This window comes from Pituophis catenifer, unplaced genomic scaffold, assembly GCF_029215685.1.
Source record: "Pituophis catenifer annectens isolate HBS135680 unplaced genomic scaffold, rPitCat1.0.hap2 SCAF_1, whole genome shotgun sequence".
NCBI lineage: Eukaryota > Metazoa > Chordata > Lepidosauria > Squamata > Colubridae > Pituophis > Pituophis catenifer.
The window spans coordinates 163,141,116-163,158,924 of NW_027256881.1; the positions used below are offsets into that span (position 1 = coordinate 163,141,116).

The following is a 17,809-nucleotide window of genomic DNA, read 5'->3' on the forward strand; positions in this document are numbered from 1 at the left end:
TAAATTGTTTTGTTGAGCTTGGTGCAAGAATGGACTATGGCCACTGACTAAGTATGCTTTTGTTTTCTAAGTAGTTTCTGGTGTTTTATATGTTTCCATATTGGTTTTTTAACTTTTTTATTGGATTGTCGTTTTAATTGGTCAGTGACTAGATCGACAGACAGACAGACAACTGTTGTGAGTTTCCCAGAATCACTTTGGTGAGATGAGCAGCCATACAAATCAAATCAAATCAAATCAAATCAAATCAAATAATAAGAAATAAATCAATAAAGAAAGAAAGAGCACTAGTGCATTACCTGGCATGAATTTTTCTATTTCCCTATTAAAATTGATCCAGGTGGGTAAGAATGCATTTCAGAGTGTTTACTTTTATCTTTCTTAGATTTTCTGATGTTCAGCTTTCCTGGATAATTCTGGATGCTAATATTATCAGAGGAGTTAAACCTTTTTCTTTACATTTATATGTGACACATATAATTTTATATAGAATTACCCGTATTATGTAATGGAAACCTACCTACTAGCCCCTTTTCTACAATAAAAAGTTGTAAACTTTTGAATCTTTCATTACAAGGAAATTGCTAAATTTTGTTGTCCATTACTATACTTTTTCCCGTTCTACAGCATTAAGTTTTAGAGTATACAATATAAAATAAAGTTATAAGTGGATTGAATGTTACAGACTGAATCTCACTAAAGAATATTGCAGATCATTGTCTCATTAAATCATTAATTTCTCTATAGTTTTGTTTTCAAAAGAAATAAAACTATGATCATTCTCAATAGTTTGTTGAATTGCAATAGCGGCAACAAAAACAAAACACAACAGAAACTGCATGATTAATCTCCTGAAGGAGTTGGCACTGTAGTGATAACTTATGAATAATTAAATGATTATGATTTTATCTTTGGCACAGATTCATGTGCACAATAAATGAACAGATTTTGTTTGTAACAGAATGTAAAATATTTTGCTAATTAGAGAGAAAAATACATACCCTGCACGATGGCATCAGTAGCTACAAAAACCTTCTCCAGCTTGTACAACTTTTTGAGGTTGTGGATTTTCTTAACGGCTCCCTGAATGCTGGGCACATCACTTCTGTGACCCCAGATGAAGTCTTTTCGTCTGAGATGAACACCAAGATATGGGCCACCAATGGCTGTGCCCAATTTTACCTAGCACATAAGAACCAGTACATGCTGAAACTGAAATAAAATGGCATTGATTCAGTAAGAATATATCTCTACTCTTGAACATATTTTCTGTAACACTGCTTAGGGATAAATTTGATATATTTGATAAAGTTTTCAATATTCATAAATTGTCAATGTACATACTGGATTTGTATACAAGTTTTTAACAATAGGTTCAACTAGGAAACTCTGTATATTGCTCCCAAATATATAAAAATATATATTAAATAGAGAAATCTTTTATATCCTTTATCTATATGGAGAACAATTCTATACTTGAAGATTTTATGTGCTTACAGCACATGCATCTACTTAGACCTATGTATACGTAATATATGTATATTATTTATTATGTAAACCACTTTCAATTGTGAGAAGTAAGGGTAATGTAAATTTGTCACAATCAGTTGCTAGTAAGAAAGGGCAAGTGATATTGCTGTCCACTCTTCAGCAATGCAGGCACTTCTACCCAGGCATACTCTTATCAGTTAAGTGCGATTGGGATGTGTTCAGATATGTTGTTCTTCATGTAAGTCTTCAATGGTAACAGGCCTAAATATATTGCCTTTGATAGAAGAATGAATCCTTCAGCAGATGTATTTCCAGAGCTGAAAGCCATACAGATTCTTCTTTTATGAATCCAGCAGTATGTGCCACATTACTCAAAGTTCTTATCAACAGAGTGATATCTTTTGAATTAAGGCTGTCTATCTCATTTCTTGTAAGCATTATACGAACCCTTCTTGCAAGTATCTATCAGGCATAGGCAGGGGTGAAATTCAGCAGATTCTGACAGGTTCTGGAGAACTGGTAGCATCTATTATTGGATAAACCTCATTTCAGAAGTTTAAAATGTTATTAAATAGATAAAACACTCTCTCCTTGTTGTAATTATAACTGCAACATAACTGATAGCAGTCTGTTTTTCCTATTTCATGATAATATGTTCTTAAGATAGATCCTTTTTTTAATAAACCAAGTAAATAAACTATCTTTCTCAAACAGTATAATTCCTTCTTGAGCTATTTTTCTGTCAAGAGCATAAACACCCAAAGGAAAAGGAGTCATGTATAATGAACTTCTAGGATTAATTAAAGATTTAAATGAAATACACAGCAGCCTAGCAATTTATATCCTGTTTCAAAAGAAGAAAAGTTTATTTGGTTATCATAGGGACACAGATTAGAGCCTACATTTATGTAGCCCAGGACAAGAGTGGCAGGCGTAGGCAGCCTTTGATGACTGGGATTAACGTTTTTTAAGTATTTGCAGGCTACTTGTATGCAATGGTGCTGCGTGAGACTGAGATCTTCTGTCCCCACCACTGGAATAGGGAGGAATGTCAATTTGTGATGGATGCATTACATGGAACCTGACATTTTAAAACTCTATTTTTTCATCATTTTTCATCTCAAGATGATAGGAAAGCATGCCACTAATGTTTGGTCCATTATAGTTGGAAAACTCAGAGCAACTGAAGTTGCCCTGACTGTTCATCACATTTTGTTTATTGTACCATTCACTTTCAGGGATAGTGCATGTCTTCAACAATAGGAATGATGTTTTGGTAACACATTAATGTTGAGTCATTGCTATTTTTTCATCAGTTATTACTCATACATTATTAATAAATCCCAACTCCATACATCAATAGAAAATCAAAGAAGGTATATGATCATTGAGGGTATAAATAAAACCATTGGACTTATTTCCTTTTCATTATTGAAGAAATAAGTAAAGAATATTTTACTACTGTACATGGTCAGTCTTGCTGCTCTTGAATTGGGTCAATTTTTCAGGTTGTAGGCGATTCAGGATAGAAACGAGCCATGAGATTAATTTATGAGCCTCTCCTTTTCTCCTTTTAACTATAATTCCTGTCGGGATTTTATTATGATTTTTAAATTAAGTTTGACTTAATTATTTCTTTTTAAATATCTACTTCATTATATCACTGAAATAGGGCGAGATCCTTCCATAGAAATATAAGCAGTACTGAGAAAATTTGGAGCAAGCAGAAGAAATATTTAGTACATTCTTCATCCATAACATATTAATCCAGTGCTCACTTTCTATATCTTACAGTTTAAGCCATCTACCTGAATTTTAGTGACCGGTGAACATAAAAAAACCAAAGGCCTGCAATATTGTTAAATTGAAAATCAATCTGTACATTACTTAAACTACATTACCTTCATATTTCTCCAATCTTCAGGGTACCATGTTTTGTCCTTTTCATCATAAGAATTTAAATATTTAGCTCTAAACATGTCTCCCACCACACGGAGGTGTTTGGCGAACACCATACTTCGACGGGTCTGTTTGACATAAAAATGTTATTGAGAACTAGTTTATTTATTTCAGCATAATTAGAAAGGTCTCCTAGAATACACAAAATTACAGGAAAATGAAACTGAAAGAATAATTGTTTTATCAGTAAGGCTGATAGAAGTGTTAGTTTTAGAGTTGGTTAAAAAAAATAGTGGTTTCATGTTAAAAATCATGGATGACCAAACTTTTCGCTTGCCTGAGCCACACCAAATGAACAGGAATTGTCCTGAGCTACATATAAAATATGTAATATAATTATTGTATATAAATCACATAATAATGTTAAATGTTTATAATATTCTGGGCCGTATTATTATCTGTCCAAGGCTCCATTTGGCCCTTAGATCATGGGTTGGACATGCCTGTGTTAAATTGCAGTTCATTACATTAGCAATTACAAATAAATATATTAATCTAAGAACAATTTAAACAACAAGCATGCAGTAGGACATGTTTGGACAAATTAGAAGTTCTAATAACTGATGAAGAAAAAAGATCTCCTTTTAGTGGAAACACTTCAATTTTTATGGGAATGCTTAAAGGAATTCAATTGAAAAAAGCAGAAAAATTCAGGTGTAGTACGTATCTTCTGTTTATACAATACAAGGTTCTAATTAGCAATAGTAAAAGTACCTAGACTTATATACCACAACATAGTGTTTTACAGCATTCAGTGTCAGCTTATTGCTCTCAACAATCTGGGTCTTCATTTTACCAACCCTGGAAGGATGGAAGGCTGAGTAAACCTTGAGCTTGTCAGGATTGAACTCCAGGATGTGGGCAGAGTTAGCCTGCAATACTGCATTCTAACCACTGCACCACCAGGGTTCTTGCGACACAAATGAAAGATGCACTGAATGCAGAATACTACAGGCATTTTCTTAAATGGATTTTAATTACTGGTACATTTTAGCAGATATCCCCTGAATCCCTCAAAGCACATTTTGAATTTTTATGTGTTATAGAATAAAATCAAATTATTACTACTAAGATATGGTTAATTACAAGCAGCTGCTAAGGCTAATGCTTAGCTAATCATAGAATGGGAGGATTTGGTTCTCATAAATAAAAATAATATTTAACAGATTGTGTATTAAAAATGACTATTCCATTATTATGCAGATAATATATATTATTCTCACATTCCAGTAGTCTTTACCACCATAATGATCATGAAGAAGATGTTCAGCTCTGTCTAACATCACTGACCTATTAAAATGAAAAAACTAAGTAAGGTAAAGATACATTAAGATAGTTTTCCTCTGTGAACTCCACAAGTATATGCATTGATGGCATTTTCTTAATAACAGTATGGAAGTGGATTTACTTTTCAGGGATCTTTTTTAAACTTTCCAATCTAGCCTACAGCCCTGCTACTTCATGCTCTCCCATCTAAATTAAAACCAGGATGGATTCCAAACTGCTGTTTTAAACTTTAACTTCAAACTTAAAGTTGACTTATTTAACTTTAAACTGATAAGGTCTTTCAATAAATTTGAAATATTTCCCATACCTTCTATTAACCAGAACATACTTGCTAACTTACTTATTAACTAGTTTGCTTAACTTTTCAACAAAAGTATACTACAATAAATATAAATATAAATATAAAGCATACAATATGCCAGACATAATACATTCTATAATGCCAATAAACCTGGGAGATGGCTGGTTTACACGATGAGAAAAAAGCAAAAATCACGTACTATAGACAAGATAGAATTTACAGGTAAGGAGATTTACCAACAGAATTTAATAAAAAAGGCTTTTTTGGATTTCTATACAAAGCTATATGCTAAAGATTCAATTCAAGATGTTGATATTGATAGATATTTAAAGATAGATATTCCTGAACTAACGCTGGAACAGAGAGAAAGATTGAACCAGCCAATAACTTCTGAGGAAATTGTTGGGGTAATTAAACAATTAAAAATAGGTAAGGCTCCGGGAACAGACGGATTAACAGCTGTTTATTATAAACATTTACAATCTGAAATGCTAGAACCACTTAAAATCTTATTTAATAAAATACAGGTAGGAGGAGGAGTACCACCTTCTTGGAAAACAGCTTTTGTCTCACTAATTCCAAAGGAGGATCAAAACTCCATCAAATCTGAGAACTTTAGGCCAATTTCACTTTTGAATACCGACTATAAGATTTTTGCTAAGATATTAGCTAATAGATTAATGCCAGTTATGCAACAAATAATTCATAATGACCAATCAGGGTTCATAAAAGGGAGACAAATGAAATATAATATTAGACAAATTGTAAACCTACTGGAATATTTGGAAAAAAATAACCAAATCTCTGCAGCGTTTATATTTTTGGATGCAGAGAAGGCATTTGATCGGTTGAACTGGCAATTTTTGTTTAAAATAATAGAGAAAATGCATTTTGGGGAGTATTTTACACAATCAATTAGAGCAATATACCAGCAGCAAACAGCACAAATAATAGTTAATGGAGGTTTAACAGAGGTTTTTAGAATTGAAAAAGGAACAAGGCAGGGGTGTCCTCTGTCCCCATTGTTGTTTATCTTGATTTTGGAAGTGCTATTGAATAAGATACGTGACTCAGAAAAATTGAAGGGTATTGTAATTAGACATCAAGATTATAGATTAAGAGCATTTGCAGATGACTTGGTTGTTACCTTATCTCAACCTATAGAGTCGGCTCCATATATATTGGATATAATTGATCAATATGGGAAAGTATCAGGATTTAAAGTTAATTCACATAAGACAAAGATGATAACTAAAAATATGTCTGTATTTGAAAGAGATGAACTAGGAAGAATAACGGGGTTTGAAATAGCTAAAAAGGTTAAATATCTAGGAGTGTATATAGCAGCTTCAAATACAAAATTATACAAAAATAACTATGAGGATCTCTGGCAGAAGGTACAGAAGGACATGGAGAATTGGAAAAAATTACAGTTGTCTTTATTGGGAAGAATTGCAGCAATTAAAATGAATGTGTTACCTAGATTCTTATTCTTGTTCCAAATGATACCTGTGCTTAAGAAAGATGAAAATCTGAGAGAATGGCAGAAAGGTGTTAGAATGGCAGAAAGGAAATAACCCAGAATAAGGATGAAAATTATACAAGATACACGTGAAAGGGGGGGGGTCTTAAAATGCCTAATTTAAGATTATATTACGAAGCAGCGGCCTTATCACAAATTAGTGACTGGTTTAACTTAACTGAGGGGAGAATTTTGAATCTGGAAGGTTATGATTTATTATATGGATGGCATGCTTATTTGTTATATGACAAAAAAGTGGATAAAGTATTTAAGGCCCATATACTTAGAAATGCTTTGTTGAGGGTTTGGAAAAAATATCAATATAAATTAAATTATAAGATACCTGTATGGGCAAATCCTAGACATGCAATAGAAAATATAAGTATAGAACAAAAACAGGAGGTGATTACTTATAAAGAGCTTCTTATTATGGAAAGGGGGGTATTGTATTTGAAATCTTTAGATCAGTGCTGTGGAGTCGGAGTCGGAGTCGGAGTCGAGGAGTCGGAGTCGGAGGAAATTTTGGGTACCTGGAGTCGGAGTCGGCAAACAATGCACCGACTCCGACTCCTACTAAATTTAGATTGGAATTTTAAAAAAAGCAAGTTTAAATGTCCCAATTCACAAAAAGTTATAATTAATGACTTCTCTACTGTAAGAATAAAGACCAATACATGCAGTGCCTCACGTAACCGCAAAATGAACACGTTAAGTGACCGTGAAGAAGCATGCTTTTCATGTGCTTCACTATAAGGCACGCAACGCACAATTAGGAGTGGCAATACTTATACTTTCCATAGTGTTGTGTTCTGCTGTTACAGGGAACGCAGCGCCCATGGGTAACCTAGCCTCTCACTGATAAGGGATTAAGTAAATATGTTTTTTGCAGGACTAGAGACACTTGCATAAGTGAAGGGAATGGAGGGTCAATAGTTCAAGACTGAAGCTGTAAACCATTGGAAAAACTGCTGTCATTCAGCTAAGGCTATAAAAACTTGTAACTCTGATTGTTAGCTTAAACTTTAAACATGACTAAACACTGTTTAAATTTATGAACCGGCCAAATACTCTGTTCAAAGAAAATACATTGTATGTTTGTATGTGTGTTTCTAATTATTGTTATTTATTCATATTTGTTCTCTTTTATTCTTTAAAGTTTAACAATTCATTCTTTATCTTAATATCTTTATATTTGTTTGGGGTTGGCTTTCTTCCCTTTCATCTTTTTTATTGTACAGCAATCTTTCTCCTCAAACCTACCACCTCTCTCTTTTCTTTCCTTCTTACTTTCTCTTCCTCACCCTCTTCTTCTCCTCCCTACTTCCTCTTCCTTTCTCCTTCTCCTCCTCTCTTCCTCCCTCTCTTACCCTCACTCCTACTCTAATTTCCCTTCCCTTCCTTCATCCCTCTCTATTGCTGTATCCTTTTATGTATATGGACTACTCAGAGGGCTGAAAAAGTTATTTCTGACTGGTCCTCTCCCTTTTGACCAGTCCTCGAACTTACGACTGTCCTCACATTTTACGTTTTTGCCCTATCTTGTCACCATGGTGAAGAGAAGCAGTTGTGAAATGAGTGACATGGTTGTTAAAAATGCTGCACGGGCATAAATGTGAGGATGGTCATAAGTGTGAGGACCAGTCAAAAGTGCGAGGACCTGTCAGAAATGACTTTTTTCAGCCCTCTATACACATAGCCATGGCCACCCGGTCACATGACCAGCTAGCCACACCCACCCAGTCACATAACCTCCAAGCCATGCCCACAAAATAAGCCACGCCCACAGAACCGGTAGTAAAAAAATTTAGAACCCACCCCTGGTTGGGGGTCACCACAACATGAGGAACTGTATTAAAGGGTCGCGGCATTAGGAAGGTTGAGAACCACTGGCTTAGAAGAACTTGGTGGAACAGCTTCTTGGATTCAACTGTAAGTGTTTATATTGTATAGGACAAATCATGTCTAGGTTTAGTGCTGGGATATATAGCTTATTTGTTTGTATAAAGCCATGTACGTACAACTTACAAGACTGTGTATGTTGATATTAAAAATCTAATTATATGCCAGTTAGTATAACATATTTTATATTTTAGGGAAAGAGGCATCCTAAACAATGGCAAAAAGACTGCTAACAACAAACACAACAAAGTCTACTGTTTATGAGCACTTTGCATTATCAAGTGATGGAAAACATTACGTGTGCCAATGTATTAGAAAAGATGATGATGGTGAAAAACAATGTGATGCAAAAATTAGCAGTTTCAGTGGGCCTGATAAAAATGCACCTACAAGAGCATCAAATTTGAAAAGACACTTACAGCGTTTTCATCCCAAAGTGTTAGAAGCCGTGAATGAGAAAGATAGCAATGAAAACATTGCATCTACTTCTGTGACAAAAAACGTTCAGAAATCTACTGGAGAACAATCACAAATAAGAAAATTCTTTATATCTGACAAAGTTACCATAAGGATGACACCAGAAAAATTCAAACACCACATTATTGAAATGGTAGTAAAGAATAGTGTACCACTATCCTTCTTTTCACAGACAGCCCTTTTAGGCCTAAATGGAGAAATGGCAAAAAAACTTGGTGTTTCTCTGGAAAGAGAAAGTATAAGGAAACTTATAATTGAGGAGGCCAAATGTAAAAAGGAAGAACTACAGAAAGTTATGAAAGGACGTTTTGTCTTCCTTAAAATGGATGCATGCACACGTCACAGAGTCAATTATTTCGCTATTAATGTTAGATTTGTGGATGAAAATAACAAAACAATAACACGGACCCTCGGAGTAAAGGACACTCAGGCACATCACACCAGTGATTACCTTCAGAAGTTAGTGGAGGGTGTTCTAGAAGATTTTGAAATTAAAAAGGAACAGATTTTATGTGTTGTGACAGATAACGCTTCTAACATGTTGAGCACAATTGAGAAGATGAAGGCAGATGAAGAAGGTATCAAACAGATATTAGACTTAGAGGAAGACAGCTCTACAAGTATTAGAGAAAGTTTAGAAACTGAAGAGAATGCTGACATTTTTTTAGACAACTTTGTTGAAGAAGCATTGAAGCTTGCTACTATTCATCATATGCAATGTGCTGTTCATACACTGCAACTTGCCATAAGAGATGGATTAAAAGATCGCCATGCAGCTACATTAATTGGCAAATTACGGCAAGTAACTGTTGCAGCCAGGGCCCCAAAAACAGATGCAATTTTGAAAAGACGTGCAGGAAAAGGAGCCATTTTGGATCAAACAACTCGCTGGGGAAGCACTTATTTAATGGTGAAGCGTTTGCTTGAACTTAAAGACTTCATAGAAGAAATGGACAATGAAAATCTTGCATTAACTGCAAGCCAGTGGACACAAACAAAAGAGCTGGAGAACCTTCTTTCTCACCCCTTCACTGTCACCAAGAGGTTGCAATGTGATGATCTAACCCCGGGTAAATTCCTCTTGGAATGGAAGAGCCTGTTATATCGCCTGAACAAAAATGGAGGGTTAATAGCTGAGGGCATTGCATCTTCAATGATGAAAAGAGAGAGTCTTTTGCTGGAAAATGAAATCTTGTTAGCGGCTATTTATGTCGACCCAATGAGCCGACTTTTATTGAACAGTAAACAGATTGCTACTGGGAAAAAGGCCCTCTATGATGTAGCAGTTCGCATGAAGGGATTACGACCTGAAATACCTCCACAGGAGGATGGAGTTCTTTTAAGCAATAGTGGTAACTCAGAATCATCTTCTTCAAACGAAGAATTAGACTTTGATTCCTTCTTAGACAAAATGGAAGTTGCTAAAGGAAAGCGACGTCGCATAAGCGTTACAGAACCAGTAAATGTCCAAATAAAAAAATTCCAACAGGAGTTTTATAAAGCACTAAAAGAAGTTGAAAAGTATGATCGCTCATCAAAACTTACTGTTGAAGAAGCCATCCTTGTTTATCCAGAGATCGTTAGTGATGTGGCCAGAATAGTTACTGCAATGCCACCCACCCAAGTCAGTGTCGAAAGATTATTTTCAGCCCTAAAAATAATAAAGTCTGACTTAAGAGCCTCTATGAAAGAGGATCTGGCAGAGGCAATTCTCTTCCTTAGAACTCTACATTGAATTGATTTGCATTTGCTAAGCCTATAACTACATTTCAAGATTAATATAAACCATTTCTAGGTTTTACAGATTTTGTTTTTGGTTCATATAGATAAGCTTTGTTTTTGTTCTAAAACAACCAAATAATGTGGTTTGTATTTTTGAACTGGTAAAGTTCCTGTTCCTGATGTTTATGCCTGCTGCTACTATCCAGCAACTTGATTAATTAAATTAATAAAAAAAAATTAATAAAACTTTGTTGTTTTCATTGTGTTTGTCTTTTGCTTAAACTGTTCAATACAGTAGACTGTTGGCTTCCCAGCCAGTAGTCCTGTGGTAATGACATGTATGTTGCCTTTCTTTCCTTCAAGGAATGTATAAAATACATTCGCATATTAATACAGAGGAGTCGGAGTCGGGGAGTCGGAGTCGGAGTCGGAAGTACAAAAAACTGAGGAGTCGGAGTCGGAGTCGGAACATTTATCTCCCGACTCCACAGCTCTGCTTTAGATACATTGAGAGAAGAAGGTATAATTTATACATCGTTTCAGTATGGTCAGCTTCAAGCTAGATGGAAGGAAGATCAAAAAACTGGCCTTGTGCAAAATGAGGAAAATTTGGTAAAACAAATTAGAGATCAAAAACAAATGCATATCAAAAGGTTGTATAATGCCTTATTGGAAATAGACTCTGAGACGGAATTGGTTAAGGATTGCATGATTAAATGGGCGCAAAATTTTCAAGAGCCAGTGATGATGGAGACTTGGGAAAAGATTTGGACTAGAAATGTGAAATTTACACAAGCACAAAATTTAAGAGAAAACTTTTATAAAATGTTTTATAGATGGCATTTAGATCCAAAAAAATTATCATGTATGTATCCTAATGTGCAAGCTAAATGTTGGAGATGTGACTGTGATGATGCACCTTATTATCATATATGGTGGACTTGTAAAAAAATCAAAGCATTTTGGATAAAGATTTGGTGGGTGATGCAGAATATTTAAAAAAAAAGATTGAAATTTACTCCACATTTGTTTCTACTGGGTATAACTACGGACTGTACAGTTGTAGAGACTAAACTGATTTTGAACTTGATAACAGCAGCAAGATTGTTGATAGCACAACATTGGAAGAAGGACTTTTTGCCTACTATTGATGCCTGGATATTGAAAGTAACTAATTTAGCTGAAATGGCTAAAATTTCAGCATATTTGAAGGATCACACACAAGAAAGGTACATACAGGACTGGAGAAGATGGATTGATTATATTCAAAATAAGTATCAGACTAAAAAATATCAAATAGCTTATGAATGATTTTTTAATTGAATAAGCGCTGTATGAGTGATATTAGAAGCATTATGTCTAAGAAGTAGGATTTTATCTATGGGGGGTTAAGAATTATTTTTTAGGGGGTGTTAGTTTAATGGTTGGTTAAGCAATTTAGTTTATTGTTAAAAGTTAATAGAAATACCTTGTGTTCTGCTCTGGGAAGTCGGGGAGGGGGAGGGGGGGTTGGGTGGGAGGGTTGTGGGAAAACTGTGTTGTTTTTTTTCACTAATAAAACTTTTTCAATAATAGAATTTGTAGGTGCTTCAACATTGGAGGTTTTTAAGAGACTGGACAATTTGTCTGAAATGGTATAAGGTTTCCAGCCTGAGCAGGAGGTTGGACTAGAAGACCTCCAAGGTCCCTTTCAACTCTGTTATTCTGTTATAACCATAAGACAGATTCAAAAATCCAAAAGATGCTCCTCAGCTTCAATTTCTGATTTATATTCTTTTCCCTTTACAGTAGTTGTAAATTGGGATAATAAATACTCTCAACATTAGTAAGTTTGATGCATGAGAAAACATAAAATTCCCCATTTTCTTCTTCTAAGCTAAAATAATATGGCAAATATGTTTTAATAAAAATATTTTTTAATAAAAAAATTAATTCAGGAAGTCTCACCTGCTGGATAAATTCAAAAGCAAAGGCGCTACAATAGAAGCAGAACCTTGGACAGATAAACAAACCACCTTAAGGCCCCGAGTTTCTTCATAACCCCAGAACCATCCCCTATAGAAACAAGAAGCGTTAATAGTTTCATGAATACAAAGTAGTAATAAATCTGAAATAAATCTTGATAATAACTCAATATAAGTTGATAACTCTTGTTAGAATGTTATGGCATGAAGTAAAAACATTCAGTGAAAATTGTAGTATAAAGTACTACTTTAATATTTTATTAAAATAAAAACTTTAAAAATTCTTTAATAATGGATAACAATAAATCAGTTGAAGATAATAGTGAATATGGGTAAAAACAAACAAAACTGCATTACAAAGAAAAATACTGTATGAGCTTTAAACAAAAATTAAAACAAGAAAGAACAGAAAAGTCTAATTTCACTTTTTTAAAAATTACTATCCATTCTCTGAAAACAGTACAAATTTGAATCAACTGAGAAGACGTTGGTTCCTATTTTTAGGAAGCATACTACATGAATCACATTTCTTTTATATTCTTCTTTGGTTTTGCATATCTTCCCCTGTCCATTATTTCCCCAACTTTTTGTAGATAAAACTGCTGTTACCTATTTCACATGGATTTATTTTTTTCCTTTTTGTAATTCATTAAGGCAATTAAATGGAAGTTGACCACACTGAGGAAAGATGTTATATAAAGAAAATTGTTTATTAAGAACAGTCAAATTTAAATAATTAACTAGTGTCACTTTCACTTTGCTTTCTGATATGATCATGGCAGAAGAACTGTTTTGGCTTCCAAATGGACAAGATGGAGAAGTAAAAAGCCAGTGATAGGAGAAAAAGAAGGCTGCAATTTGTGGAACATGGATGCTAGTAAGAGAGTCTGTAAGTTGGGCTGAAATTTTATCTTTTCAGTTTTTGGAATGAATTTTTAAAAGCTGTATTAAGTCAGTTTTAAGGCTAATAGTTTCACGTTCCATATCATAAAACAACAGGAAATTGTGTTTCACAATTAAATTACCATGATGAAATTAAGAGTGCTATGAGGGGGCTCTCAGATTTATTTTGGGGACAATACATAGATGTGGAATTTCATATTACTGATCTTTGATTTGGATTGTGAATTGCTTAGGAACAGACTTGACGAATTATAAAAATCTGTAAACTGCTGCAACTATTGGCTATCAGCAGGGAGTTATTATCTAGAGAATATATCTCCTATACAACGCTGTTTCCATTTATCTATCAATATAAGAAGATGAGGACTTTTAACACCCCAATAGCCTACAATCATCCCTCCCTGTTGCTCTGCTTATTCTGTGGCTTTGGGCCCTACTGGCTAAGATTTTGGAACTAGAAGTTCATCTTCTCAGTTATGATACTTTTACCTTGATATGTTCTTCTAAGGAGAGTTATTCTAAGTATTGCTTGAATTTTGACTTTAGTTGTAGTACACATATCCCAAGAGTCCAATTTTGAATTCTGAAATGTTTTTCACTCTTTTTCTCAAATACTTCCCTCCTCCCCAGAAAACATGGTTGGAAATCATTTTTAATTAGAGACTATGTTAATATAACAATATAAAGATTAGTATACCTGTAGTATTTATCTTTGTCTGTTGAATACATATGTTGGTCAATACATGGTCTCTCATCAATCTTCTCCTCCCATGTCCCCTCTTTCCATCCTTCAGCATAGTTTTGCAGGACATATATCTCATCAATAAAAGGACCACCGGACTCTGAATAACAATTCAACATAGATCAGTACACAAATATAAGCATATATCTCACTACAGATAATAGATGTACAATCATAATGAACGCATTGTAGCCAGTAGATACGAAGTAGTACCACTGATTGTAAAATAGTTGTCTTATACTTTTTGGAATGGAGGTTTGAATAGAAGAATTTGAAATGGACCTATGTATGTTTACGGGGAGAGCCAAATAACTTACATCAGAAAGAAAATTCCAAAGCATTTGAAAAGTTAATAAAATTGTACTCTCTCTCCCCCCCCCACATGTAATAACAAGCCTGTAATACTAAATTCTTGAACTTTGCTGCAATCATTGTGCTTTTCAACAGTGCAAATATATACCAAAAAGTTTTAAATGGGGAATGCATACGATTGTACTGAAAAAGTTAAAAGATAAGCATAGAATTTGAATGCTGAAATAGTATCTTAATACATAGAAAAAGCCAGATTAAACTATACTAAGATTTCATATCATTAATGCTTTTAAAGCATATGTTACCTGCAATAAATTGTTCATACTCAATAATATGTATGTTTTTATTGAGGCTTGGCACATCAAAAAATTTGGACCAAGGAATTTGGACTTGATTAATTGTAGGAGTTTGCCAATGATAAAGACGTCCCCATGGAGGCAGAACCAACACCCATGCTTCAGTCTTCAATAAGGTCTTCAGAAGAGATGCAATTCGTATGTATACATCTCTACGTAGGTTGAAACCTTCAGGTGGATTAACATCATACAAAAGATACCTAAAGAAAAGAAATAATATTACAAATAAACAATTGTTAAACTATGATTTATAATCATTTCAAGTTTAAAGCGGAGAAAAAGCTAAGCAACTATATTTTGGAAGGATTCTGAATTCAGATATTTTGAAGAGTGGTTGAATATAATGACAGCTGCTCTGACATTCTATGATGGCTTATCTTTATGTAACATCTACTGTATGATATAAAAATAAATCTCTGTTGTTATATAAAAATCACTGCATTTCTTTTTATGCTTTCATGCTTTTTTCTTCTTAGTGCTAAGAAAGCTCCTAATAAACAATTTTTGTGTATACTCAAGAAGGATTGTCATTGTCTGGGTGTGCTTTGGTATAGAGATATTTTGCACTAAAACAAGCTAATTAAGTCTATGGTTCCTATCCTTGTCCATAATTGTTATAAAAACAATTTTCTTTTTCGCCATTTAAAATCTCACTCTTTGTGACTATTCAATAATCCTAACTAAGGTTTAAACAGTATTATTGTGTGGTATTGAGTCATATATATAGTATAATTAGTAAATATCTTGTACTGCAAATAGTGACATGCTATTTTCACTACTGAATGAAACATTGTTCCTGTGTTTACCTATGCTCATCAAAGGGTTTAAGAGCCCCTTCTTAAATATAACATGCTAAAAGCTCTTTGTCATTTACTGTTTTATCCAGTTAGTCTACAATATCTTGTCCTTGGGATTATACTAGGGATGAGCCCAAGAAATAGCCTGTGCTTTCTCTTCCCACCCCACCCCCTCAAATCCTGCTATCTCCTCTGATTACAACTTTACAGCAAAGTACTAGTTCAAAACCACTAGGTATCCTATTCCTATCAATAAGCCTGGCTTTCATGAGTATTTAATTCTCTTTGTGGCACTCTTGGTGCTTCCTGAGCTTGGCTATTTGCTTCCAGACATTTGTTACCCAAACAGATAAACAGCAGTATGAAGTGAGTGTACAGTACAAGCTACTGCATACAAACAGTAATTCAATCTAAACCACCTCCTTTAAATATGCACTGTATGTCTATATTATATAAGGTAAGAGTTACTATGTTAATACAGGTAGTCCTTGAGTTATAACAGTTCATTTAGTGACCGTTCAAAGTTATAATGGCACTGAAAAAAGTGAGTTAAGGCCTTGTACTTCCCTCAGCCTTTTTCACTTACAATCATTGCAGCATCCCCATAGTCACATAATCACAATGCAGATGCTTGGTAACTGATTCATATTTATGATGGTTGCAGTGTCCCAAGGTCATGTGATCACATTTTGTGTCCTGGTAAGAAAAGTCAATGGGGAAGCCGGATTCACTTAACAACTATGTAACTGACTTAATAACTGCAGTGATTCACTTAACAACTGTGGCAAGAAAAGTCACAAAATAGGGAAAAATTCACTTAACAAATATCTCACTTAGCAACAGAAAATTTGGGCTCAATTGTGGTCATAAGTCGAGGACTACCTGTACTTCTTGGGAGATACGTTTAAATTAGCTGTTATGCACAAACACCTCCAACCCAGCTATTATTGGCAGAGGCAATTCTGGGGATGAGATGTGGAGGTGGAAAGCAGGTGAATCTCATCACGTCTTTAAAACTTCCTCAATAGATCAACATTAAACAAAACAGTCTAAATCAGAAAGAACGGTGACTTTTGAAAGGGTTGTTAAAGTTTCCCTCATTGGGGAAATGGTCAGGAACCAGAGAACAAAGAGGCTGAGCGGGGGAACCGGATCAGACCCTGAGGAATTAAAGCCACCAAGCAGGGCAAGAAGCCACAAGCTCGGCCGCGCTCTCGCATCCCTACAAACCGACGCTGGGAGCCCTCCTTCGGGCTTCTTCGCTGCAAAAAGGGAAGCGGCCGAAGAACGCGGCCTGGGCTCCCTCAGTCTCAAGGGATGACCTAAGCTCCTCGCCTCCGCGACCCATCAGTCAAGGAAGTGCGGGCGGGCTGCAAACGCGCCCCTCGGGCCCGGCGCTTGCGCTGCTTCTCTCACCGTCTGAAAGGCGCCGCCACGGCAGCGGCGGGCAGGGAGGAGGCGCTGTGGCCCGCCTGGAAGGCTTCGAAGGGCGCCTGGGCGGCGGCGAGAACCAAAAAAACGAGGACGGCAGACAAGCGGAGAAATCCCAAGCTCCAGCGCAACGCCATCTGTGGCTTCTGCTACCGAGAGAAGGGGCGGGTTCAGTTGGGCTAGAGGCGGGCAGAGAAGGTCCGATGCAAAACCTGGCTTGAATTTTGGAAGACGAGGCTGTTGTGCTTGAGGGAGAAATGGGCATGCATCGGCGTTTTCGAGTGCAGAATTTTCAACCGTAACCCACTATACAGAATCCATTTTACAGCTGTTTCTTCTTCTCTTCTGGGACAGTTATAAAGGGAGAACTGCAGAGTTCCTTTAAGTAGTTAGTGCAGAACGCGCTTACGGAGCTGTGATGATTTTCACTATTGTTTTGTTCCCTTCTGGGAAAAAATAACCAACAGCAACATTTGGAACAGTGTGACTCATCATAGAGGGGTTATAATTGTGACCTTCAGTGGAAGAAGATATTGCTGGGTTCTCTTTTGGGTGTGCAACAGTTTGGTTGGGTTGGTTGGAAGAGACAAACAGAGCTTTGTTCCTAAAGTGGTTCAAGTACCTGGCCAACACAGTTTTCAAGAGG

At 35.4% G+C, this 17,809-nt stretch overlaps 1 protein-coding gene across 2 annotated transcripts in view; it reads right to left on the bottom strand.

The window, feature by feature from the left end:
* POFUT2 (protein O-fucosyltransferase 2) overlaps positions 1–17,301 on the bottom strand; it is a 30,084-nt gene extending 12,783 nt beyond the window's left edge. For both annotated transcript variants that reach the window (XM_070956750.1, XM_070956751.1), the window contains exons 1-7: positions 17,149–17,301; positions 14,885–15,135; positions 14,223–14,367; positions 12,606–12,713; positions 4,674–4,740; positions 3,393–3,518; positions 1,002–1,182 (exon numbers count right to left, since the gene is read on the bottom strand). In XM_070956750.1, coding sequence (XP_070812851.1) covers positions 1,002–1,182; positions 3,393–3,518; positions 4,674–4,740; positions 12,606–12,713; positions 14,223–14,367; positions 14,885–15,135; positions 17,149–17,300 — 1,030 coding nt within the window. In that variant the 5' untranslated portion in view covers position 17,301. The remainder of the gene's footprint in view (positions 1–1,001; positions 1,183–3,392; positions 3,519–4,673; positions 4,741–12,605; positions 12,714–14,222; positions 14,368–14,884; positions 15,136–17,148) is intronic.
* Positions 17,302–17,809: the final 508 nt, after the last annotated feature.